Source organism: Apium graveolens, chromosome 2 (assembly GCF_009905375.1).
Source record: "Apium graveolens cultivar Ventura chromosome 2, ASM990537v1, whole genome shotgun sequence".
Lineage (NCBI taxonomy): Eukaryota > Viridiplantae > Streptophyta > Magnoliopsida > Apiales > Apiaceae > Apium > Apium graveolens.
This window is the reverse complement of record NC_133648.1, coordinates 317,751,036-317,777,086: the sequence shown is the minus strand read 5'-3', so window position 1 is coordinate 317,777,086 and position 26,051 is coordinate 317,751,036. Positions and strand designations below refer to the sequence as shown.

General features: G+C 35.0%; 4 protein-coding genes across 4 annotated transcripts; 3 read left to right on the top strand and 1 right to left on the bottom strand.

Moving 5' to 3' along the window:
- The first annotated feature begins 11,741 nt into the window (after nucleotides 1-11,741).
- LOC141708905 (SPX domain-containing protein 1-like) lies at nucleotides 11,742-14,657 on the top strand. Its single transcript, XM_074512737.1, has 3 exons — nucleotides 11,742-12,087; nucleotides 13,300-13,426; nucleotides 14,038-14,657. Exons 1-3 carry the CDS (start codon nucleotides 11,806-11,808, stop codon nucleotides 14,472-14,474), a joined length of 846 nt encoding a protein of 281 aa, XP_074368838.1. The 5' UTR covers nucleotides 11,742-11,805; the 3' UTR covers nucleotides 14,475-14,657.
- A 1,447-nt stretch (nucleotides 14,658-16,104) lies between these two features.
- LOC141708904 (peroxidase 25-like) lies at nucleotides 16,105-17,666 on the top strand. Its single transcript, XM_074512736.1, has 4 exons — nucleotides 16,105-16,378; nucleotides 16,510-16,689; nucleotides 16,848-17,007; nucleotides 17,095-17,666. Exons 1-4 carry the CDS (start codon nucleotides 16,148-16,150, stop codon nucleotides 17,520-17,522), a joined length of 999 nt encoding a protein of 332 aa, XP_074368837.1. The 5' UTR covers nucleotides 16,105-16,147; the 3' UTR covers nucleotides 17,523-17,666.
- Nucleotides 17,667-17,938: 272 nt separating this feature from the next.
- Nucleotides 17,939-21,318, top strand: LOC141708903 (heme oxygenase 1, chloroplastic-like). The gene is made up of 4 exons (XM_074512735.1): nucleotides 17,939-18,490; nucleotides 20,202-20,425; nucleotides 20,603-20,710; nucleotides 20,828-21,318. The coding sequence occupies exons 1-4, from the start codon at nucleotides 18,073-18,075 to the stop codon at nucleotides 20,918-20,920; spliced, it is 843 nt and encodes a 280-aa protein (XP_074368836.1). The 5' UTR covers nucleotides 17,939-18,072; the 3' UTR covers nucleotides 20,921-21,318.
- A 684-nt stretch (nucleotides 21,319-22,002) lies between these two features.
- Nucleotides 22,003-24,752, bottom strand: LOC141708902 (uncharacterized). Its single transcript, XM_074512734.1, has 2 exons — nucleotides 24,031-24,752; nucleotides 22,003-22,800 (listed from the first exon to the last, which is right to left on the bottom strand). The coding sequence occupies exons 1-2, from the start codon at nucleotides 24,637-24,639 to the stop codon at nucleotides 22,435-22,437; spliced, it is 975 nt and encodes a 324-aa protein (XP_074368835.1). The 5' UTR covers nucleotides 24,640-24,752; the 3' UTR covers nucleotides 22,003-22,434.
- Nucleotides 24,753-26,051: the final 1,299 nt, after the last annotated feature.

Here is a 26,051-nt window from a genome sequence, read left to right as displayed (position 1 = left end):
GGAATATTTGTTGGTTATTCAGCTGGAAAATCTTATAGGGTCTACAATCTAAGAACCAACATTGTTATGGAATCTGTGCATGTTGTGTTTGATGATAAAAAGATTGATGGACTAACAGATGAGGAACATTATGAGAGACTCAAATTTGACAATATTGAAATATATTGTGATGATAGTGAAGAAGAGATTGATGGAGACGACACTTCAAAAGGAATACAAAATTTGCTCCTGGATAATGCACAAAATTCAGCATCCGTTGAAAGACATTGTGCATCATCCGTTGAAGTACTTAATGAAACATCCGTTGATCATAGCTCATCAACTGATAATCAATTTACATCATTAATTGATGGAACTCCAAGTTCCCTGCAAAGGACCAACAACTCAGGGGGAGTTTCAACTAATCAAAACTCTATCTCACATCATGACAATACTGAGATCACCTCATCTAGAGCTCATCTTCCACCTCAAAGGAAATGGACCAAGAATCATCCCTTTGAACTGATCATTGGTGATGCATCATCTAAAGTGCAAACAAGAAGAGCTACTCAAGATGAATGTCTGTATAGTAGTTTTCTATCTCAGGAGGAACCTAAGAAAGTGGAAGAAGCCTTATTGGATCCAGATTGGATATTAGCTATGCAGGAAGAGCTAAACCAATTTGAGAGAAACCAAGTTTGGAAGCTGGTACCCAAACCAAAGAACAAGAGTCCTATTGATACAAAATGGGTATTCAGAAATAAGATGGATGAAAATGGCATTATCATAAGGAATAAAGCCAGATTGGTTGCTAAAGGCTATTCTCAGCAAGAGGGAATAGATTTTGATGAGACATATGCTCCTGTTGCAAGACTTGAAGCTATCAGAATCTTTCTAGCCTATGCAGCCCATGCCAATTTCAAAGTCTATCAAATGGATGTCAAGAGTGCATTTCTAAATGGGAAATTAGAGGAAGAAGTCTATGTAAGTCAACCTCCAGGATTTGAAGATCCAAATTTTCCAGACTATGTGTATTATCTGTTGAAAGCACTCTATGGACTGAAGCAAGCACCTAGAGCCTGGTATGAAACATTATCAAAATTTCTTTTGGAGAATCACTTCACTAGAGGTACTGTTGATAAAACTCTCTTCTTTAGAAATGTTAATGGCTCTAGTATACTTGTTCAAATTTATGTAGATGACATAATATTTGGTTCTAAAGATAATAATCTTTGTAAGAAGTTTGCTAAGCTAATGCAAAGTAATTATGAAATGAGCCTAATGGGAGAACTAACCTATTTTCTTGGTTTACAAATTAAACAAGTTAGTAATGGAATTTTCATTAGTCAAACTAAATATATTCATGATCTTTTAAAGAAGTTTGACTTAATGGAATGTTCATCTGCAAAAACTCCCATGGCCACTGCCACCAAACTTGAATTAAATAAGACTGAAAGGTCTGTGGACATTACAAGTTATAGAGGCATGGTTGGTTCACTTTTATATTTAACTGCTAGCAGACCAGATATAATGTTTGCTACATGTCTGTGTGCGAGATTTCAAGCTGATCCTAGGGAGTCTCACTTAATTGCTATCAAGAGAATTTTCAGATATCTCAAGGGTACACCAAATTTAGGAATTTGGTATCCTAGAGAATCTGGCTTTGATCTAATTGGTTATTCAGATGCAGACTATGCAGGTTGCAAAATAGACAGGAAAAGTACAACAGGCTCCTGTCAATTCCTGGGAAACAAGCTTGTATCATGGTTTAGCAAAAAGCAAAATTCAGTCTCTACTTCTACAGCTGAGGCTGAATACATTGCTGCTGGAAGTTGCTGTTCTCAAATGTTATGGATGAGGAATCAACTCCTTGATTATGGACTTCATGTTGATAGAATACCTATCTTTTGTGACAACACAAGTGCCATAGCCATAACAGAGAATCCTGTGCAGCACTCAAGGACCAAGCACATTGATATTAAGTACCACTTCATCAGGGAGCATGTCATGAATGGTACAGTAGAACTACATTTTGTTCCAAGTGAACAACAAATTGCTGACATATTTACCAAGCCACTTGATGAATCAACATTCACAAGATTGGTAAGTGAGCTAGGTATGCTTAATTACTCTTAAAATTCATGTCTTCTTTGCAATTTGATGTGGAGCCTGAAATATATTAGTTGCTAGAACAAATTTGACTTTTAACAAAGTTTATTCCATCAACGGATGTTCCCTATCCGTTGAAAGTCAAAATTGCTCTATCAACGGATATTCATTATCCGTTGAAAGACAAGTATATCTCTGGAACTTTTATCCGTCAACGGATAAAGCTGAAGTACCTTTCAACGGATGACAATTTACATTATCCGTTGAAATGTCACATCAGACGTTTGAGGTGTTTCACAGCCGTTGATTCTATTTTCTTAACCGTTGATACCATACATACATCTGTATGTATTGGTTTTAAAGGTAGTTATTAGAATACTTACAGTTTATTCTTAAACGGCTGAAATTCACTAACACCTATTTATTGATTAATCCTTTATTTATTTTTTTTTGAAAGCATATAAGCCCTTCTGATTGTTCATTATTACTTTACGCTTTCTTAGAATTTCAAGCATTTACCATTTTCTCTCTGCAAAACCCTCAAGTTATTCTCTGCAATTTCTACTCACAACAATGGCACCAGTCGTGAAGATTATGTCTCAATCTGGGTTCATCTACGAGAAGAATAATTTCATAGCTCTGGTAGAGAAGAATGAAGCCCACTCAGATTATCACAAAATGATGGACTTCATCAAAAACTGTAAACTTAGCTATGCAATGCTGGAAGCCCCAACGATTTTCTGTGAAGTAGTTGAGGAGATTTGGACAACTGCTGAGTTCAACTCCATGGATATGACTATCTCCTTCACTCTCAAAGGTAAAAATCACTGTATAAACTGTGATGACTTACAAGCATGTTTTAAATTACCTGAGAACAATGCCATGACACCACACACTGATAGTGATGTATCCAGCATGTTAGATTCCATAGGTTACTCTCTTAACTCTGCTAATTTAGGGGGTATTAGACGAAAAGGCCTTAGGAAAGAATGGAGTTTTCTTGGGGATGCCTTCATAAAGGTTTTCTCTGGGAAAATTAGTAATTTTGATGCCATAACTTCATCTCTTGTTAACATGTTCTATATGCTTGTTTCTGATAGGTACTTTAACTTTAGCAACTATGTGATGCTAGAATTAGGTACTAGATTAGGTAACAAAGCTAATAGACCTAATAACATCTATTATGCTAGATTCTTTATGTTATTGGCTAACCATGTTGCTGAAGGTTTAGTCATAATCAATGAGAATAATAAACTCAAGTGCTGGGCACAAGAGAAAAGAGTTCTTGCAGACTTGAAGAGAATGGATCTTAACAGCAGTGTGCAATTGGTATATTTACCAATCATGAATGCACCCCAGGTAGGTGAGGTAATTGCTTCTACAACTCCTACTTCTTCCAACCCCTCTATTTCTTTATCTTCTAGTGTGGCCATGAAATCTGTGTCAATGCCCCAACAGATTTCTACCAAAGTCACCAAATCCAAACTTTCAAAATCCAAGACAAAGAAAACCACCTCTGTTGTTTCTCAAAAGACAACAGTTGTAACAACAACCATTAACCCTGAGGGAAGTGATCAGGGTGTGAGTGGTGAGGGGAGGGGTGAACATCAAAGAAACCCCCAGGATAAGGAAGGAGAGTTGAGTGCTTCCCAAGCTAGCCAAGCCCCAGTTTCTCAAAAAGCTGTGGTGGTTGAAAAGGTCTCTAGCACATCCCTAGTAGCATCCTCCCAAAAGGATGTTACTATTGAAAAGAGTTCCCATCCAGGAACACAGAACAAAAGAGGGAGGGACACTAAAGCCAAACACTCACCTACAAAAGCCTTTATTAGAAGAAAGAAGGCTAGAACCCAATCTTCTACACAGGGTGCACACACTGCACAGAAACATCCATCTGTCTCTGTGCCTTCTCAAACTCAGTTTGATGTGACTCCAATAAATGTGGAGTCACAGCCCCATTCTCTCACAATAACTACACATCAATCACCAAATGCTTCTTCACCATCTCTGGATGTGGATATGCTATTCCCATCAATTCCTGATTCTCCCTCTTTACAACTCAGGGAGGAGCCCCACTCAAATACAGGTGATCATCATCTTTTAGATGATTTGTTGGATCACCCGCAAATTCTTTCAGATATAATTGAAGGATCTGTATCAACACATATCAAATCAATCTATACAGATTCAACAGTTATATCACTTTCAATTTCATCTTCTTTTCCTTCTTCAATGGATATCACTCATCCGTTGACAAGTGGTTGCTCTTCAACGGATAAGCTTAACAGCAGTTATCCGTTGATAACAACAGTTTCAACTTCAACGGATATTCCACATCCGTTGATAGTCTCTACACAAACAACTGAAATGATTCCAAGTGTAGAAGACATGAATACTGTGCAATCACTTTTAGGATTGAGGGCAGGGAGTGAAAATTTGAGTGAGAGGCTGGGTTGCTCCCAGGCAAAAGGAGAGATTGAGAGCACAAAAATGCATGCTATTTCTTCCAGCATGGCAAAAGTCAGTGAGTGGAGTACCACCTTAGAAGGTGAAGGTGAGGGAGTGAGATGTGTGAGCCAGGGGGAGCCCCTGATGCAAGAACATAGAGAAAAAGAGAGAAAAGCAGGTACAGTTGATACAAGGGTGGAACCAGCCATTGCTCATGAGTCAATGATTGTGGATGATGCTGAAAAGGAAAGACAATTTCAGCAACATTACAAAGCTGTAATTGATAACATTTCCTTGGATGCTGACACTTTTACTCATCCTGTGACAGCCTATCAACTGTTGGCTGCTCAGGGCAATGAGGAGGCAGAGAGGACACTACATCTAGTGCACTCAACAGAATCTCTTCAAAGGGATAAAGCTGCTATTAACAGGATGCCTTCTACAGCTGGTGAGCCATCTGAGGAATTTGGAGTAAATTCTGATGATGATGACTCTATTTCTTCTGATGGAAGCATGAACATAGGGGGAGATGAAGACCCTAGTTCCATTTCTAATCTACCTGAATGGGCCCTGACTAAGGAGCATAGAACAGGTGAATTCAATGTCCACCTGGTCAAACAAATCATCACTATTCAACAGGCCATTCAGAACACTTCAAATGCAAATATCAAGGCTATCCTCCAAGCTCACCTGGACTCACTGCATCTCATGAAGTTGCAGAAAGTAAAGCAAGATATGAGTCTAAATGATCTCAGGAAAGATATTGCTGACTTGAAATCCTTCACTTCAGAAAAATTGGATTCAGTCATGCCCTATGGTACTTTGCAGGACTTGGTTTCGAGATTGAAAAAGGAATCAGTTACTGAACAAAGGCTGGCCAAGTTGGAAGACAGAGTTCAAGGAATTGAAGATTCTGTGGCCACCCTTCTTCTCAACCAACAATCTCAAACCAATCTCCTAATGCAGCTGGCAAAAGCACAAGGCTTGACCCCTCTCCTTGATGATAACAAAAAGGGGGAGAATAACAGGGAAGGGGAAGGAGAGCCCTCTACAAAGATTCAGATATCTAAAGTGCTAGTTCCTGCCATCACTACCTCTCCAATCATTCAAATCAAGGGAAAATCTGATGGAATTGATTTGATTCAGCTAGCAGCAGCTGAAATACAAATGAAAGAACAATGGAGGAGAATTGATGAAAGGTTGCAATTGGTGTTTGGTTCTACACAAAACAAATCAACATCTGTGAAATTTAGCACAAAGATTGAACCAATCAACATGGAGCTCATGCCAGTAGGGAGTCTTAAGGATGGAGAAGCTTCTTCCAAAGAGCTACAAGCTATAATCCTCAAGCCCAATGAAAGATCCAATAAGGACTCAACAAAGAATCCTTTAAAAGAAGTGGACTTTCCTCCTTCAAAAGATGATGAGAACAAGATCTTAGGCAGGAGTATTGCCTATCTCAAAAAGTCCATGGATGAGGCTGTAAGGAGAAATAGAGCTATTATCATTAGAGAGGGAAAGAGCATATGTGTGATGCAAGGACATCCCAAATTCTCAATAGCTAAGAAAGAAGAAGCCAAGCAATTAAAGGCTGACAAAAGAGCACAAGCAAAGCTTGAAAAACAGCTAAAGTCAAGCCAAGTTGAAGAAATGAAAGGAATTGAAGTCAGGGGTGAAGAAAAGATTGCTAACTTAGATGAGGTTCTTGGGAGCATATTTGGTGAAAATATGGAGGAAAGAGAGGAATGGCAGAAGGGAAACAGAAGAAAGGCCAAGGCACACAGAAGGAGTGAAGATAACCCTGAAGATACCAAATCTACATCTAAACCACTACCTTCCATACCTGAACCTTTTGTTACTGATCCCTCTATAAATATCCATGGTGAACCAATCATTCCAAAAGAGGAACCTATTGATTGGGACAACATCACATTGCCTACCTTTCTAACCACTCTTCCACCACCAAAGAAACAGAAAAGAAAACCAAAATCTACACCTCCCACAACCTCTAAGAAATTCACTCAAAAACAAAAACCTAAACCTAAGTCACCCATTTCTAAAGATGATTATGTTCACATCTGTGACATAAAAGAAATTTCAGACATTGAACTCTATCTGGATGAGCTGGAGGATGTAAGGGGAATAGCTGCCTACAGACAGTTACCAGAAAGATTAGTGTTCAGATATAAAGGAGCTGGGGAAAGAACATGGCCTCTCCACAGGATTCTAAATGAAGGCTACTCTACCTTGATCAGAGTCTTTTCAGCCATCAAAAAGGATTCTGGCTTTACCAGAACAGCCAAGACTGAAATTCTCAACAAGATTGCCAACATAAGGAAGACTTGGAGGGAACCAAATGCTTTGCCCAGAACCTTACTCATACAAGAAAGGGGAACTAAAATTCACAAATCACCTCATTGGTTGATGGAATTTAGAGATGACAGAGGAGTCAGAAGATTTTTCAGACTTGAAGACCAACTCAAGATTGCCAGCAATGAAACTCTCAAGGAAATGCAATCTAAGTTGGATATCAGTGATGAAGATGAAGCTGAATTCTTCAGAAAACTCCAACTCCAAATTGAGGGAAATGACAAAGGGCTAGGAAAGAAAACCAGGGAACAAAGAAGAAAATGATGTTTTGCTCAGGCTAGAGGAGCACCCTTGGAAATACTGTAAATCTTCAATTACCTCCTAGTACATACACTTTTGCAGCACTTTTTATATTTCTACTTAGTTTCAATTCAAATATTTGTTAAGTGTTTTGTTATCATCAAGTTAACTCTGAATTTATGCCTACAGTTCTTATAGACATAAATAGGGGGAGATTGTTAGGAATATATGTGCATTAGTTTGATGATATGTTTAACAAAACACTTAAGTAGAAATTTAGTGTCTGTAGCCTCAACGGATAAGACCACTTTGGCTATCCGTTGATGGTGTAGCTTTACTTAGAAATAAGTCTAGTATTGTAGCATATTTCAGTCTCTGTATTTAAAATTGTAATTCTTAGAAGTTGAGAGAAACTATGAGTCATGTTGACTACTAGATGATATGCAGATAGGAAGGCCAATTGTAAATATTTCATGCCTTGTAATTTTGTATAAATGAAGTGGTATCAACGGATGACTTAAAAGACCTTCAACGGATGAGAAGCTAAGCTTCAACGGATGTCTCTAAAGCTTCAACGGATAACATCCTTCAACGGATGAGAGCATCAACGGATGAAAGCTTCAACGGATAACATCCTTCAACGGATGAGAGCATCAACGGATGAAAGCTTCAACGGATAACATCCTTCAACGGATGAAGTCATCAACGGATGAAAGCTTCAACGGATGTTCTGCTAATCAGCCGTTGATAAGTGGTAGTTGTACCTACAAGCAGAGGCACGTGGGTTGACAGAGAAAACTGAGATGTGGTAGCCGAATTTCAGGATCAACAGAAAAAGCAGCCGTTCTTCTTTTGTACAAAGTTGCAATAGTCAACAAAGTACTTGAGTGAACAGGAAAAGAAGCAAGTGAAGAACTTATTTTACTATTGTAATTTTATATTGTTTTTCACTTGTACACTTGGTAATATATATGAACCAAGAAGAAGCTAGTAATTAGAGAGATTTTTCCAGAGCTGTTAAGAAATATCTTGAGAGAAAATTCATCTAGTTTGTACTAGGATGCAGCTGTGATCAACATTGTTGAACACAGATTTTCTAATATACCATCTCTGGTGGAACAACAAATCCACCAGAAAAGTTTTTAAGGTCTGTTGTGTTCTTTACATTTGTGCTTGAATATATATCTGTCTGTATTAGCTTAAAGCAATTCACACACTTGTTCTTCTTGAACACACAACTTTATAAACTGCTCAAAACTTGAAAAAGTTTTGAGATTTACATTCAACCCCCCTTCTGTAAATCTCATTGTTAGTCTTCTAGGAATAACAAAAACTCAGAAAAATGTTTGCTCAACCTCGTCCTCTGTCTAACTCCTGTAAGTTCAACTGTGTTGCTTTTTGTATTTTTTTTTTAATTTAAAAACTAAAAACGGACGACGGTGTTACGTTTTGCTTATTACAAAAACGGTAATATATGTGTTGTGTCCTGTTTGTTTATTTTGTAAAATATAAAAAAATTAAATGGAAGACGATGTTCCGTTTTGCATGAATTAAGAAAACGGAACTTTACATGACGTTATGAGATGACATTTTGGGCATTTCTATCCAAAAGTGACAATTTGGGCATTATTAGGTAAAATAGTGACAATCTGGGCCTTTGTTATGATATAACCTTCAATCACTAATAAACGAGTTATGGATTTCATAATACATATTATAAAACGAGGGGAAATAATCACGATGACATCTTCAAGTATTATAAAATACAAAAATTCTTCAAGCATATTACAAATTAGATTACTTGTAATTAGTATAAAATGAAATATGTATTGATGATACTATAAATACTCTCTATATTTCTTTAAAAACTGTTCATTTAGTATTTTTGCGTGTACTTTAGTCCGGTATGTAATGAATTTATAATCACGAAATCGATTCCATCCCCGGGAGTTTAATTTCACTGTAAGGCGGGGACTGCAAATCCTTTTTCCTCGGTTTAAATGCGGGTGTCGCATGATCAATAAAAGGCTCGAATCTCTTATTCTGTTCAGTTGACGAGGTATACTCAGCTAGTGAGTATACATTTCTAGGTTACGCAATAATGAGTATAATCCATCGAATCACACGGAATATTAAAATAAAAGAATTTATGTGAATAACTATAAGTATACGAAAGAAAAAGAACCTTTTTTGTAATTTCTTATGATGCAATTGGAGCTTATCAACAAAGTTACTCCGAATTCTGCTCAGATATCAGTATATTTGATCTGGTGTAATTTACATACACTGAGCATGGTGTAATTGATCTGGTTTACATACGACTAATTCCGCTCTCAGAGTGTCGTATTAGAATCTTTACAACCTCTTTTGTTAAGTTTTCTGTCATATATAATCAGTTTCACTGAGAAAGTTTTAGATTTTCACATTAATCTCGAGAACTGTTTTGAATGTATTTAAACTTATAATTCCGTTATCTAGACATATTAATGAACTTTATACGATCTTCTGTTGATGAGCTAATCATTGCAGATACCACAACCATTGTATATATATAACTTCAATATGTATCGATTTCGGTGTACATATATTATTTGCAGGTCTGTTTTATGTTGAATTATCCAAGTTAACATTCACGATATAAAATATTCGGTTTCAATCTTGTTCTAACAACCATATGAAAAATTATATTTTAGAATATATATTTAGATTTTTAAAAAGTTATTTTATATTTTATTTATACATTTTTTTTAATGTAGAGAACCCACAGCCGCTACCCTTCGGGTGCGCACCGGGTAAAACTCACGGGCTCACGCAATAGCATGCAAAACACGTGAATTAGGATAAACCGCATTTAAGTGATATATTTTAATTATATTGTTATTTTATTTGATTTAGTTACATTAGCAACTAATTTTTAAAATCTTGATATATTATTTGTAATTATACAATTTTGCAACTTTTAGAAAAATGTGAAGAACTTAACAAATTATTTTTATTTAGAATCACATATTTAAATGTTTTTATTAAATATTTATTAAAATTTTAATAATTTAAATAATATCCCGTTAAGATCGGTAAATAAAATGATATTTGATTTTGTTTTGAGCGAAGGATTTGATATGATATGTACTCTTTGCCTGGCTGACCCGAACCCATTTCCCCATTATTTTGTTATTTAGGCAGTGTTTTAAAAATCCCTGATTTTTAAAAAAATTCTCAATTAATCTCCGATTAATCCCCTACAAAATATCCGACCGATTCGATCTTTGAAATCCGATTTATTTTTACGAATTTTTCTTTATTGCAGTATATATAATTATTTATTAAAATTAAAATACTATATTAATTTAAAAATGAATAATTATAAAATTATGATATAATAAATATATATTTTTTAATAAATAACTAATATAATCATAATAATATATTAAATATAATTTAATATTATAATATATCCGATTTTTACTCCGATTAATCCTTCTGATTAATCCCCGATTTTCAATTAATCCTAAATCGGTAGCTCGACCGATCTTCCCCGATTCCCGATTTTTACAACACTGTATTTAGGAAGTATAAATTATTTTAATTTTTTTATATATATAAATTTGATATTTGAAATTTAATACAGAAAAAAAATAATTTAAAAATAAATTATGGAAGTGTGTTTTTTATTTATCTTAAAATACGTGTCGAATATTGAAAACGAATTGTATACAATTGAATGAGACATATGGAGTATTTTCATTTAAAAATATTTATGATTATAACTTAAGTTGCATTTTAAAATGCAAATAATGTTGTGAATATGATCACAGATTGCAGAACATTTTTTCGTAAACATTTTCAAAAATTCGACTTACAAACATAATTTCAAAGTCATAAAACGTAAATTTACAAATAATAGATTTATAGTCTGTGTCATGCACGGGTTTTCATTAATATTTTTATATTATTTAAAATAATAATAATATTTTTTAATTAATATTAAATATTATATAATTGATGAGATTTGGACCATTAACCTTATTAGTATATTTATAAATAATAATATTAATATTTTCGAACCTGAAACTTGAATAATATATAAATAATAATATAAATATATTTTATTAGCGGGGTTCAAATTTACGAGATTGAGTAGCGTAAAATAATAATATGAATATTTGTTGTTGGAGAGATTATAAATAATAATAGAATATTTGTTGTCACTTGTCAGCCGGATTCGAACCTAGAAATTTGAGTAATTTATATTAATTTAATATTTGGATGTAACAGTACTTATCACTTTATTAAAAAAAAAAATCAACCATCATAAATGAGGATAATCAAAATCGACATACCAAAATATATCTCATTCCGATTATTATAATATAGTATAGATTTTAAAATAATAATAAAATTTTCGTAAAAATCTTTTAAATTTGGGTATTTATGAAAAACCGAAAATAGAATAGAATATACCTTCCTAATCTAGTAGATCCCACATGGCCTTGAAGGTCTTCCAATCTCAACTTATTAAACCCAGCCAAAAACAAGAATATACCTGATACAACCCTAAGCATATTCCCCATATTATAAATACCCACATTACATCTACTTAAATTTCTAACACAAACTCAACTCTTCACTTATTCTCTTGTTTTTTCTTACATTCTTGTAACCATGAAGTTTGGTAAGAGCTTGAGCAACCAGATAGACCAAACCCTGCCTGAATGGCGTGACAAGTTCTTGTCTTACAAGGAACTTAAAAAACGTCTCAAGCTTATCAACCCTGTTGATGATGATGATGATTCAACCAGGCCTGAGAAACGCAGGAGAATCTCAGCTGGTGATCAATGCATGTCTGTTGAGGAGATTGAGTTTCTTAACTTGTTGGAAGATGAGGTGGAGAAATTTAACTCTTTTTTCGTGGAAAAGGAAGAAGAATACATTATTAGACTTAAGGTAATGTGTGATTTTTTCATTTCATGTTTTGATGAGATTGGTTTTGATTAGTTATTGTGGTTTTATTATGTTTTTGGTAATTGTGTATGTTTCGAGTAATGTTAGAGGTACAAAATTTGGTTATGGTTATGTGACAGACACTCGTTAGTAGTCATTAGTGATACTGTTTCGGAAATCTAATAAACATATAAACTTAACCAATATTACATAAGAAAAGTACTGAATTAGTCATGCTTTAGAACCAAGAACTTGTGATGATTGAAGAACACATTTTATAACAAAAAAAATCTTTCTTTTCTGTAGAAGAATTATTTTATTTACTTTTTTAGTTTTTAATCAAAGGAAGCTCTGTAGACTAGGCTTGGCTTGTATTGTAAAGGTGTGTGCTGTCAATTATGATGGTCTTATCTTATTAAAAAGGAATAAACATACAGTGAAAGAATGTTACTTTATGCTATTCTAAAGAAATTGTATGAAAATAATTCGAGTGCTGCATATGCGTGTGTAATCGATTAGCAAAAAAAGAATACAGATGTAGTAGCTGTTTGCTAAATTAGTAAATTGACCTTAACAACAATTGAATAGGTGTTAATCGAATCAACTGTCTTTTGGAAGAATATATACATTTTTATCCACACATTTTTATATATCTCCACACAAGCCACTGATTTTGTCAAACTAGATTATATTCTATTTGTTCCTGTGGCTTTGCCAACTGGCATCAACTTGTTACTCTGTTCTTTGTTTTTGGTTTAGTGGACTTGTGGATTATTTAGTTTTTCAACTTGTATGGATGTGTGTAATCAAAGACAAAGTTAAATTAAAAGCTTAATTAAATCAGGGGCCGGTCTACGGCAAACGTAGCATACCATACCACGGTCTTTTTATGATGTACATCGCGGATATTTACCGCATGCTATGTTATAGAAATCGTTTGTCTTACACCATCTGTCGTTAATATGTGTTAAAAAAGATTAATGTTGTTCTGAAGTTCAGTTATAGAACTACTGATCTAAGATTATTTTCACGATTACTAATAATGCGAACGAGCATGCTTGTTCTTAACATGTCGAATGGTTGAATCATAGACGTGATCTAGATCTTTATATTTCTGCAAATGACCGAAATTTAGATAATTAATAGGTTGTGGTTTTGCATTACTATGTAGTACTGACTTTCTTCTTCTTCTTTTTTTTCTTGTGTCGCTTACAGGATTTGCGCGATAGAGTAGCAAGTGCTGAAGATTGGAGTGAGGAGATGACAGATATCCGAAAGGAGATAGTAGATTTCCATGGGGAGATGGTTCTGTTGGAGAATTATAGTGCTCTTAACTATACAGGTAATTTCTGTTTTCATTTCTGATTGTTGTTCACAAGTTGCGTAGTAATATGATGAAAATCACTCAATTTAAAATTCTTTTTGAGCATTTTTCATTGGCGTTACATTCTAGTCAATTTCAGAGATCACCTTGATTGTAGTTCAGAAATCAATTGCATATGATAATATCATAATAACGCTACTCAAAATTCCTTTAACCGTTATAATTTGTTGATGTTATATTGTAGTAGATTCAGAAGCTCACTTTAGCCAACTGATAAGTAATTAGTTGTAGCGCCTGGTGTTTTGTATTGATCACTTAACAGGGCAGTAGACTACCTTCAAATTGTTCGAGTGTAGTATAAATCATTGTTATGCTTCTAGTACTTGGTAATGGTAATGAACTTTAGGCTTCTGGAGACGATTTTAATCTTTCTTGTTTGCCTCTTCTCTAATCCAAATTTTGTTCTCACTCCCCTCTTTCTTTTTTCTAAATTCTATGCATCTATCAGGAAGTGTAGTTATAAAAATTGTTGCGTAATTTAAACTAGCTTGTTACAGGACTGAGGATTTTATTTTCTTATATTGTAATTTTTCTGGGTACAAATTGATTAACTCGCCCTATCAACACAGGATTGGTTAAGATACTGAAAAAATACGATAAAAGAACTGGTGCACTCCTTCGCTTGCCCTTTATCCAGAAGGTTCTACAGCAGCCCTTCTTCACCACTGACTTGCTTTACAAGCTTGTGAAAGAGTGTGAGGCAATGCTAGATCGCCTCTTCCCTATGGCTGAGCTACCACCTTCCTCCGAGGTACCTGACAAGGAGGAGCTATCAACCTCAAGCCCTGCCAAGAATGATGATTTGGTCAGAAGTGTCAAGGAAGTCGCTGATATCGAGTATGTGAAGAGTTTGTATATGAAAAGCACCATATCAGCATTACGAGCTTTAAAAGAAATTCGAAGTGGGAGCTCCACTGTTAGTGCTTTTTCTTTGCCACCCCTGCAAATTAGTGGAATGGAGGATGCATGGATTCAAACTCCAATTCTTCAACAAGAAGCCAAATAGTTTATTAAGGTTTTTGGTCTTTGAATACCCTGCCACATCATTTAGAGTTTGATTTTGTACCTCTCTTGTTGCTTTTTCTTTCCTTGCACATCCGCAATGTATGTAGTTAGATACTAACATATTAAAATTAGTAAAATTGTAATATCATAGAGTTTCCAGTACACGAAAATGTTGTCTGCATGATTCTCCGCAGCTATATTTTGTAGTTTTATGTTAATCTCTGGAGTATTTGTTTGGGGCTTAAGGGTGGTCTTAGCAGATGATTCCGGTATCCAGTTTGTGATGGTTCAAGTGAGGACACAAGCCAGTACACATTTTGTAATATAACTTGAAAGTTCAGTCTGAAAAATATATAGGACCTGCAATTTGAAGTTAGCACCCATATGAAATAAATTAGACTTGTTCAAAAAGGCTGTCTTCTTAGATATCTTAGTTTAGTATCTATTTACTCTGTGTTACTCTGCTTGCTAGGTTGAAGAGTTGTCATAGTTCAGGCGCAGTGCGCTAGTGCCTGCTGTTGCTTGGTAAGACGCGTCTACCTGGAGCATCCCCTGGTATATTTCTGCTTGGCTAATAAAAATTCTGTTAGCAACATAATATAACATGTGTTGTAAATCCAGGAGCCTGTCCGAATAAATTGTATCCCCATTTTGAGAAGCGGGAAGCGTTATTTTTTTAAGCACGAGAAATGCTAGAGATCCCAAAACTGTTCTCAGATTTGGGGTACTGGCGGAGAGACCCCCTTGTATCCATGGTTTTTCTGACATTAGTTTCACGTGCTCTTTGAAAATTTAAAATTGGTAGTGCAGAAACCATATCCTTCTACTTCCCCTAATTTTTTGTATTTAAAAACCTTCTTTTACATGCCTCCTTGCATGGCTTACACTATTGCATGGATTTAACATAACTAACCTGTATGCAAATCTACTTTCCCAGCTATGCATAGAATATCTTCATCGAAAGACTTGAACTTGGTCACTGAGATTGGTTTATCACTTTACTAGGCTACATTAGAATTCAAACCTGAATATCAGGATCATATATCATAATTTTGATTTGCCAGAACCTAATGAGCAATATGAATAAGGTGCAGAGTGTTGTTCTATTAAGTGTAAGGGACACTCGAAGCTAAGTTTTGCGATTAAGATAGATCAAATATTACCTAACAGTGGTATCGACATCCTTACATGGATAGTTGAACTCTGTCTGCGAGGTCCAAACAAAGCGTTCAATTTCACACTGCTTGCAGTGGGCAAGAGTGATAGTAATGAGCTGCAAGTCTCACAATACAAGCTACTTGACACTCAGCATTGTTTTCCAAACATATTAATACAATGCAAGTGATCAGATAAGATTTGAATGCTGGAAAAAAAGGATTTTGAAGAATCCACTATAGTACTAATTAATCACCAGCATTATGTTTACTAACAGTGCTTAAAACAGTAATAATACCTCCACTACACACTAATGGTTCTATGTGTATACCTCCACTATTAATTGAAAAAACACAAATGCGCATTTTAAATTAATCATGTGCTTGGTAATGTTTCATTGATCATATGAAAACCACAACTATCTAGGTAGTATATATATTGAAGGTGCATGGGCTTGAAGAAGCATCAATAAAATTTTCCTTTGTTATTAAAGCTTAATAAGTAGATTAGCAAGGGCAAATGGAAATTCATATTAGAGTTTGCTTTGGTTATTTATCAATGTTAATGGTGACAATCATGATGCCTTTGCAGATTGCAGAAAGTCAGGGAGGCCTGAAAACCGGGTTTTATTCTTCTTCATGTCCAGACGCAGAGGCCATAGTAAAGTCGTCTGTTAAGTATTATTATGACAACGATCCTACCATCGCTGCTGGACTGTTAAGACTGCATTTCCATGATTGTTTTGTCCAGGTAATACTATACACAGAATCTATATGGTTATAGGCTAAATGAGTACATGCATACTGCATACGATTGAACCTACTACTATACAGTATCTGGCTGTTGGCTGTTGCAAGTAATAGTTTGATTTCATTGTTCAGGGTTGCGATGGTTCTGTGTTGATCAAGGGAGCATCGGCTGAAAGAAGTGCAACAGCAAACCGTGGAGCAAGAGGATTTGAAGTAATTGATTATGCAAAATCACAAATTGAGGCATCTTGCCCCGGGGTGGTTTCATGTGCTGATATACTAGCCTTGGCTGCCCGCGACTCTGTTGATTTGGTTTGTCCACTGAACCATATTTTTGAAATTCACTAATTTGTGTAAAGGGTTAGATCAAAAAAGTAGTTTTTACTCGAGTTTTGTGTGCATGCATAGTATACGATTAGTTCACACTGTGTGATATTTATATACATTGAATTTTTTGATAATATTACAAGAGCGATGGGCCTAGTTGGAACGTTCCTTTGGGAAGAAGAGATGGTAGAATCTCTTTAGCTTCTCAAGTAAACCTGCCTTCTCCGTTCGAGTCTATAGCAGACCACAGACAGAAATTTGCAGACAAAGGCCTTGATGATCAAGACCTTGTCACATTAGTTGGTAAATAACTTCAACTCTGCAACCCTAATCTGTTCCTATTTACCAAGTTCTTTGATTTTTAATCTGCAAAATGGTGTGAAAATGCAGGTGCACATACCATAGGCCAAACACACTGTCAATTTTCAAGCTACAGACTCTACAATTTCACTAAAACTGGAAATGCAGATCCAACAATAAGCCCTTCTTTTTTACCGAGATTCCAAAATATTTGTCCCATCAATGGCGATGGATCAAAGGAAGTGGATTTAGACATAGACTCGCAGCAAAAATTCGATGTGAGCTTCTTCAAAAATGTGCGTGATGGAAATGCAGTGCTAGAGTCAGATCAAAGGCTCTGGGGTGATTCTGTAACACAGAAGATAGTAAAGAAATATGCAGGGAACTTCAAAGGATTACTAGGTGCCAAATTTGCTTATGAGTTCCGAAAGGCTATGATCAAAATGAGTAGCATTGAGGTTAAAACCGGAACTGAAGGAGAGATTAGACATATATGCTCAAGATTCAATTACTACTAGATAATTAGTAACCAAGAAGTACATGATTAGTACTGATAAATAATGATGCAGTAGCCAGTATGTATAATCAAAAGTGCTTGTGAAAATGTACTATGAGTAACTCATTGCATTTTTCGTGGCAAGGAAATACGAGATATTTGAACATGTTAAGTGACTCGCTCATCTACAAACAAGGTGTTCAAGTAAGACCCAAATGAATCTTTGTATAACAGATCCTCTTTTATTATCAAAATCATCGACCATGTCAGGTTTAAACGGGTATCGAATTTAATTAAATCGAAATAAAATTTTAATGATCCGAAAAATCGGATACTCAATCGAGACTCGACATTATAAAAATAAATGCACCCAATCTCAGCCATTAATTTTAAACACTGCAACATCAATCCCCACCCTTGGCCTCCTCTGTATAAAACATCAACAAGAGTTACAAGATCATTCACAAGTTGCAACTATTACACACACAGCCACAACACCCGTGTTACTGTCTGAAAAAACATCCTTACATTACTTCTCTTGAAACATAAAAAATCTCAACTTTTCAACTCAAATGGCTTCAACTGCTTCAACTTATCAATCCCACCTCATTTTCAACAAACCCCATGTTTTTTCACCCAAAAATATCAAATTATCTTTATCAATCAAGAACCCTGGTTACAATTCTTGGACTAGTTCATACAAAAAGTCTCTGAGTTTGAAGAAAATAAATGTAGTGTCAGCAACAGCTGCTGAACAGAAGCCTAAGAAAAGGTATCCTGGTGAGGCTAAAGGGTTTGTTGAGGAAATGAGATTTGTGGCCATGAAGTTGCATACTAAAGATCAGGCTAAAGAAGGTGAAAAAGAGCCTCAGGGTAAGCCTGTGGCTAAATGGGAACCTTGTGTTGAAGGGTACTTGAAATTCTTGGTTGATAGTAAGCTGGTTTATGATACTCTTGAGGGGATTATTGTCAAGGCTGAGTTTCCTGAATGTAAGTTTTGTAATTTGATTGTTTTATTTGGTTTGTCTGAGTGTTAGCCGCGGCGGAACCAGGATTTAAAATGACCCGGAACTGAACTGATTTTTAGGGATGAAATGAGACTTAGATAATAAAAAATTCACTATATTTTTCGGAGTTTCGAGCTAGGTTGGGAGCTTACTGGTTCAGTGACTGTGTGTGTTGTGTTTTAGGCTTCTGTGTTTTGTTACATATTTTAATGTCAATATGTTATGTCTTTGTATATTTGCCCTTTCAGTTTCATGAGAGAGCAAGGCAAGGTGCTTACTAATAAGCAAATTAGAGGGTAATTATTTTTACCTAAGAAATATGAGGAAAAGTTTTATGATTAGTTGATTACCTTTAATTTTCCAATTTGAGGTTAGTTTAAGTTCAAGAAAATCTCGAAAACCAGCTTCTGTAAGCAATAACAGAGGAGTTTTTCTAGAATCAGAGTCTATGCTGTCCATACTTTGTATACATTTATTTGTTCAAGTCCAAAGGGGATCTGGGAATAGGGAATGTGGAGGGGAACCCATAACTTTGTCATGGGGGTGGGGAGTGGGGACTATTCCTCGATGTTCTATCCTTATCCTTTTACCAAGAAACATTTAAAATGCAAACAGCCGTATAGATTCAAATAAAAAAAATCACAGTTGTGTATGAATGCAGGTAAGTTGCAGCATACTCTATATATTATATTGAATCCTGAAATGGATCAACCTGTCCACACAAAATTTGCAGAGAAGAATATGCCACTGAGAAGTGTTTTTTTTGTGCTAGAGTAGAAGTTACGCTCTAATGCTTGTCGCATTTTATAACCAAATAATTTCAAGTTTAACTAAGTTTTTGTCGGACTATTTCACTTTTACCTAAAGTGAACCAACTTGCACTCCGTTTCTAGTTAATTAATGATGTAGCAAGAATGGTTGTAAGTTGTAACTATCTTTGGTCCTACAAATACACCCAGTTATCCAATAATGAATTTTTATTATTTGACTATTGCTATGCATTGGAGTAGTGTTCTTGTAGTTTTAGTTCTATATTATAGCTATAGAACCAAATAGAGCTATGCAATACTTGCTTTTAGATATGAACTATAGTTAAGAGCAACATGTTCTGGATTAACACAATTATATCTGGTTGGGTTGCTGGAGGCTACTTTTGGCATCAGAAATTTAGCTTTGGTCAAACCGATTAAAACATGGCTGCTGCATATTTTATTCATACTTAACAAATAAACCACTTGAAGTAAAACTGTGAAGGCCATGGCTATCACCTTGGGAGATAAATTGTGTTGAATGCAATCGTTTCTTGAGCTTTAGTTGAGCATCTGGGTATTGTGTGTCTGTGTATAGCTTATTCAGTATGCTGTATTTATATGTTACACTACTTCATAAAGTATGTCTTTTGCTGATATCCTATAGCTTTTTGTTCAGGGAAGTAGGGTACTTACCTATAGCACGTTTCAGTTATTTTTCGATCATTGTTCATCAAGCAGTGAAATTTGGTTATTTTGTTAATTTTTTTAGGCCCCTCTAATATTTCTTCACTATGAGGGAATTTAGAACACATTCAGTATGAAAATACTTTAGTCTGCCACTGGTATAATAAATAAAGTTTTAACTTTTGAGACGATGGATTCTACTATTGGTAATCTGCTCAGTTAGTGGTTTACCTGATTTACTTTTGGTATTTGGCACAGATGCTGAATTTCAAAACACGGGACTGGAAAGATCAGAAGGCCTGGAAAAAGATTTGGAATGGTTCAAGATGCAAGGTCATGACATTCCTGAACCATCTCCACCAGGTCTCAATTATGCCCAAAAACTCGAAGAATTATCCAAGAATGACCCTCAAGCATTCATTTGTCACTTCTACAACACCTATTTTGCTCACTCAGCTGGTGGTCGAATGATAGGGAGAAAGGTAAGCTTACGTGCTACTGTCTGGTAACACGTATATGGGTGATTGATGCCTTAAGTAAGCTTCTTTTTAGCATACTAAACAGTCGTAGCATTTATGTATGGCAAAACATAACTATAAGCCGCAAATGTTTAAACAACTTTCTAAACGTATAATGCATTGTTATCTTCATCTATTCAGGTTGCTACGGATATACTCAATGGGAAAGAATTGAACTTCTATAAATGGGAGGGTGACTTGTCCCAGCTGTTGCAGAATGTTAGAGATAAGCTAAACAAAGTTGCTGAAGTAATGTTCTCAGACTTTTTATGATTTCCCAACATCCTTAATTTCCTTGTTAGTAGCTTCAGTAATTCTGTAATCTAACACAGTACTGTATTTTGTATGCATGTTGCTTTTGTTCAGAGCTGGACTAGGGAGGAGAAGAACCATTGTTTGGAAGAAACCGAAAAATCATTCAAATACTCCGGGGAGATTCTGAGCTTAATATTGTCTTGATAGCCAAAACTGCACAATAGTGCTTCAACTTGCTTCATCAAGATCTGAAACTGTTTCTTTCCAGTGTCTTACGAAATCAATGCCTTTTTTTCCGTTTACTGGAGAAAGATAATAGGATCGGACCACAATCATTTTTCAACCCTAAGATGCACCTTTGCTGCCAGAGATTGAGGTTGTACCATGGTCCTGAAATCAGTGGCATTGTGCATAAGTTGTACCATTTCCTAAATAAAATGTAAATGGTTATGAAGTGGCTTCTGTTGGTTTTTGCATCTATTTGGCTGTTGATCTATTTGTAGCATGGACGTGTATGATATGTCTATATCCATACTTCGTCAATCTAAAGATCAGCAAACTTTTTATTGTTACAAGAAATCAAATCACAAAAAAAAAATGAATCTTGTGTGGAGATATTTGAATAATTTTATAATTAAGAAGGTACTGCTTGGGCACCTGATAGTGCTCCGCCCCAAATGTACAAGAATAAATAGAGGGTGTTGGCCATAAAAGCCATCGAAAAAAGTGACGCGACAATCACTACTTTGACTCTTTTTATGCAAAATATATTAGAAACACCGTCGAAAAAGTGACTTATGGAGCGACAAACCCTACTTCTGACTCTTTTTACACAAATTAACTCCATGCAAAAGCAACTTGTCATTTTGGAGATGACACTTCAAGCTAGGGCAGGAGATTATGAACTCCATACAAGACATGGTTCTGGGATATCATACCAACGTACCACCTTACACAACACTGTATATATTTAACGAAAATTTTGTGTCAATTCCCTAATAAGAAAAAGCTGTTAGATACAAAAACATGAATCTATGGTCCTTCCTGGCAAATCACCACTATTAGAATAAGGCTATTTGATCAGGGAAGGCCTGTATCACTTGAATACACAGCAACTTTGCTAAAGCCTTGAATACTACTTGGTAAATAAGATCTTGACGATAATAATCTCAATGCACTCCGCATAACATAAAAATGGTATGCCGCTTCAGTTTATAAGGTACTATAAATCACTTGTAAGGTGTAACTAGAATAGTAAAGACATGTAAGCTGAAATAACATAAACACATAAAAAGAATTGCCTATTTCTTTCCGAGTACCAAAGCAATGTTCAATACAAAGTTACAAACACAACTTAAAAAAACTATTAGCTATTAAAAATACTTAAAAAGACTATTACAAATATTTTTAAAGTAGAGGGGGGGGGGGGATTTCTCCAACCTTAATGCATCGGTGCATCTCTATTCAGCTCTGAGTCAGATTTTACAGAGATTCAACCACTGGCTTGCTTTTGATGAAAATGCAGAAAAGATCAACCACAACTACATTTTTACTTTTCACTAAAGCTCGTTGCTGACGAAAAACGACATATATACTGTCAGGCTGCCAGTGAACCTGCAGAGCCTTTACAGCATACTATTAACAAGTATTAATTATCGCCATGATGGTTGAGGCTCTACAAGAATTCTGTTTGTGTGCAGTATCGGTGTAAGTATACACTATTCCTTTCTTTTGGTGCAGTGTGCATCAGTATCATGCCGTGTACAATGGTGGTAACCCACAGAATGGAGAAATTCTCTAATCTCTCTGGCGCTACTGTTACTCGCTTGCAGAAGCCGCTCATCTTCTTCATATATCAGGTACGGGGCTTCCGTTTCTTTCCTTGATAATAGCTTTGTGGCTCCCTTCAATACATGATACTCCCACCCCTGAACATCTATTTTAATCAGAAGAACAGGCTCGGACTCTGGAATCAGTTCATCAAGTGGAATTGTCCTTACTTGAAGAGCAACCTCTTCATTGGACTTGAATGCCAACTTTGCTCCACTAGCAGAAACTGCACTGTTGTCAAGTCGGCCAACCAACTAGAGTAACATGTTCAAGAAAATGAATATCAGACATGCAAGATAAAATTGGGTAAATAGCAGAAGAGAAAATGGTTAGAAAATTACAGTAAGACCAGAAAAAACTTTATGCACGCACTGTTGTAGAAGTGAAAGAATTGGATAGAGTATTAATATGATCCAATAATACATCATAAAGAGTCTTATAGTAGACTATAAAAAACATAAAGGATGTCAGAATCATTACCAATGGTCACAATACAAGAGGTCATACCTCAAGGACACCAACTCTCCAATGGGAGGTTAAGATACTTTACTACATCTACATACCGTAAACCTACTTCTGTCTCTATGCCATTTTTAGGGCACAATTAGGTATAGAATGAGTAAAACTCACTAAGCCAGACATCCTGGTAAACTGCAATACAATAGCAACAAGAATACAAGATTCTCATAGCTACTTTAAAGCAGTTGCTACCAGTAACCTAGTATTTGTAGACTTCACTTATGATTTGCAATGGCTGGTTCCGTGATGATTAAATTTCAGATCAAAACTGTTATTACACAACAAGAATATCTTACTCAGACATTTGTAATTAACTTTCATTTACTACTGCCTGTGAGTAACCTTCATCATAACTACAAAATATTTGTGTAATTATATCTTAAAAAAAGTAACATGAGTAGAGTAGTTGGAAATATCGCAAAAATTATCACTACAGATATTTAGTGTAAACTAAAAACAATACTTCATCTACGGCCTAAAGAAACAGAAACTCTCACTTGCAGCTAGTTTTAATTCCAAAGGGTCCACATTTTACACTGATAAACCTTTTCGAATTTCAAGATTAAAAAATGAGCTTTTGTTTGGAGTACGAAGAATGGAGTGATATTTTGATGTAAGCTTCTGAAACATGATCAAAATTGCATAGATAATTACTTCCAATAGCATAATATAGTTCTATAATGTGTTAGTCTTGCTCTATGACTTGGTATGCTAGGCATTGATTTCCTATGTAGTACCATTATATGCATACATAGTACTTACGATGATGGAATTCAATTTAACAATGACTGTCACGACAGTTTAACACTTATACTAATAAACATGCTCATTAATCTAATAACCTAGCGCAACTACAAAAAATCATCAAATGAACTATAAGAGCGTACATTATGCATAAATAGCCCCAAACAGAAATAAGCTAAAGCACAAACATTCCAAAAATCACAACTTGATCACATGAATACCTTATGAAACGTAATATTCCCAACGCGATCAGAAGCAGCAGCCTCAAAAACAGTAACCAACTCCCCCACTCTATTAAAATAAACCCCTTCACAAATTTTCTGCAAATTCTCAAACACAGGCTCAAATGCCAGAACTCGAAACCCCATAACCGCAGCCGCGAAAGAAGCCATACCCACATTAGCACCCACATCAACAAACAACCCCTTTTTCCCCTCACCCCTCATTCCCCCCAAAAAATCTTGAACCGTTCTCGAAATATCGGGTTTTTGAAAAGGCTTCCCCTTTAGTACTCTAACAATGTTCTTGTGAGGCTTTTCGGGCAATTTTCCAAAATCAGATAAAGAATAGAGAAATGGGTATTGTAGGCCTTCAACTAAAGAAGCAATAACTGGGTGTGATTGAGGTGAGTTGTAGCAATCAAAGGGGCTAATTGAAGAATGAAAAAAAGGGGTTTTGAGAGAGAGTGAATTGGAATTAGGGTTTGATGGGGATTGAAATGAGAGGTAAGTGAGGAAAAGAAGCAGAGTTGAGAGTAATAAAAAGAGGGTTTTGGGTGCTGATGTTAGGAGCTTTGTGGGTCTTTCTTTTCTCCAAGATGTGTTTGCCATTGATGGAGATGATTTGAAAGAAGAAAGATTGGATCTTGGTGTTGAGAACTTCTTTGGGTTAGAGTTCAGCTCAGTGTGTGTGCAGTTCACTTTCTTTTCTTAAATTTTTTACAAACACGGGGTGCAATCACAAAGAGTAATTAGATAGCTCAAGTTGATTCAATTAAGTTGATTCGATTCCCGCTCATCCCGATTTGTTAGAACATATACTCAATTGTAAGTATATAAGTCAAATTAGTCAAAAAGAAAGAGTATATGTTCTAATAAATTCTCGGAGTGAGTAAAGATATGGATAACAAACCATTTAAACTATTCAACCGTTCTCTTCTCAATCAATAATTTTATGGGTTAAATATCAAATAGGTCATATACTGCGTTCAAATGTATCAAGTGAGTCACTGATTATAAAACTGACTCAAATGAGTCACTCATTTAAAAATTTATATCAAAAATATCACTCTATCGTTAGTCGAAATTCTTAAAAGTATCATATATTGAGTTTCACACATTTTTTATGAATGATATTACATCCAAATAAAAGATTCTGAGTTCTACTATTTTAGATAATATTGTTAGATTTTTAAAATTTTATCAACTATTTATTTTTAATTTTTTAATTTTTTTATTTTATTTAAATAAAAATAAATAGTAGATAAATTATTAAAAATTTATAAATATTATCTAAAATACTAGTACTCAGAATCTTTCATTTTGATGTAATATCATTCATAAAAAATGTGCGAAACTCAATTTATAATATTTTTAAGAATTTCGACTAACGATAGAGTGATATTTTTGATATAAATTTTTAAATGAGTGACTCATTTGAGTCAGTTTTGTAATCAGTGACTCACTTGATACATCTGGACGCAGTAATGACCTATTTGATATTGAACCCATAATTTTATGAAATCATAATTGTACAAGTGTTTTTTTTTGAAATGGGAACGCTAGCAGAGTATGGGGTACTGACTAGCCATGGTAAAATAATTTGATCAGTTAAATATTTAAATTTTACTTTTTAAATTTAATAGTGTGAATTTAGGTTTAATATAATGTTTAAACTTTTAGAACAAAAAAGAAAAATTTAAAAATAAATTACGGAGATATACTTTATAATTGCCTTAAAATACGTGTTTCAAACATGTGAAAAAACCCGTAAAGAAATGAGAAAGATGAGGTAGTATAATATAACCATATTTTACATATTTATACCTAAATTGATGATTACGCTGGTCTCTGGAGTCGCACATCCTTATGATTCCAATTTCCAACAAGTAATTTAGATATGTAACCACACAACAATATCACCACCTTTACAAAGAGCAAAATACTTTTGAAATGTTCTTGGAAGGGAAATTAAAATCATGCATAAGAGTTGATGATAATGCCTTTAGTTGGATTACATTATC

Bases quoted from the DNA above. Each gene is read 5' to 3' on its own strand.
- LOC141708902 (XM_074512734.1), bottom strand. From the start codon at position 24,639: ATGGCAAACACATCTTGGAGAAAAGAAAGACCCACAAAGCTCCTAACA. The intron at 22,801-24,030 runs GTATTCATGTGA...ATGTTACTCTAG, and splicing joins GGAATATTACGTTTCATAAG to TTGGTTGGCCGACTTGACAA.
- LOC141708903 (XM_074512735.1), top strand. From the start codon at position 18,073: ATGGCTTCAACTGCTTCAACTTATCAATCCCACCTCATTTTCAACAAA. The intron at 18,491-20,201 runs GTAAGTTTTGTA...TATTTGGCACAG, and splicing joins CAAGGCTGAGTTTCCTGAAT to ATGCTGAATTTCAAAACACG. The intron at 20,426-20,602 runs GTAAGCTTACGT...TCATCTATTCAG, and splicing joins GTCGAATGATAGGGAGAAAG to GTTGCTACGGATATACTCAA.
- LOC141708904 (XM_074512736.1), top strand. From the start codon at position 16,148: ATGGAAATTCATATTAGAGTTTGCTTTGGTTATTTATCAATGTTAATG. The intron at 16,379-16,509 runs GTAATACTATAC...TTCATTGTTCAG, and splicing joins TCCATGATTGTTTTGTCCAG to GGTTGCGATGGTTCTGTGTT. The intron at 17,008-17,094 runs GTAAATAACTTC...GTGAAAATGCAG, and splicing joins AGACCTTGTCACATTAGTTG to GTGCACATACCATAGGCCAA.
- LOC141708905 (XM_074512737.1), top strand. From the start codon at position 11,806: ATGAAGTTTGGTAAGAGCTTGAGCAACCAGATAGACCAAACCCTGCCT. The intron at 12,088-13,299 runs GTAATGTGTGAT...TGTCGCTTACAG, and splicing joins AATACATTATTAGACTTAAG to GATTTGCGCGATAGAGTAGC. The intron at 13,427-14,037 runs GTAATTTCTGTT...CTATCAACACAG, and splicing joins TAGTGCTCTTAACTATACAG to GATTGGTTAAGATACTGAAA.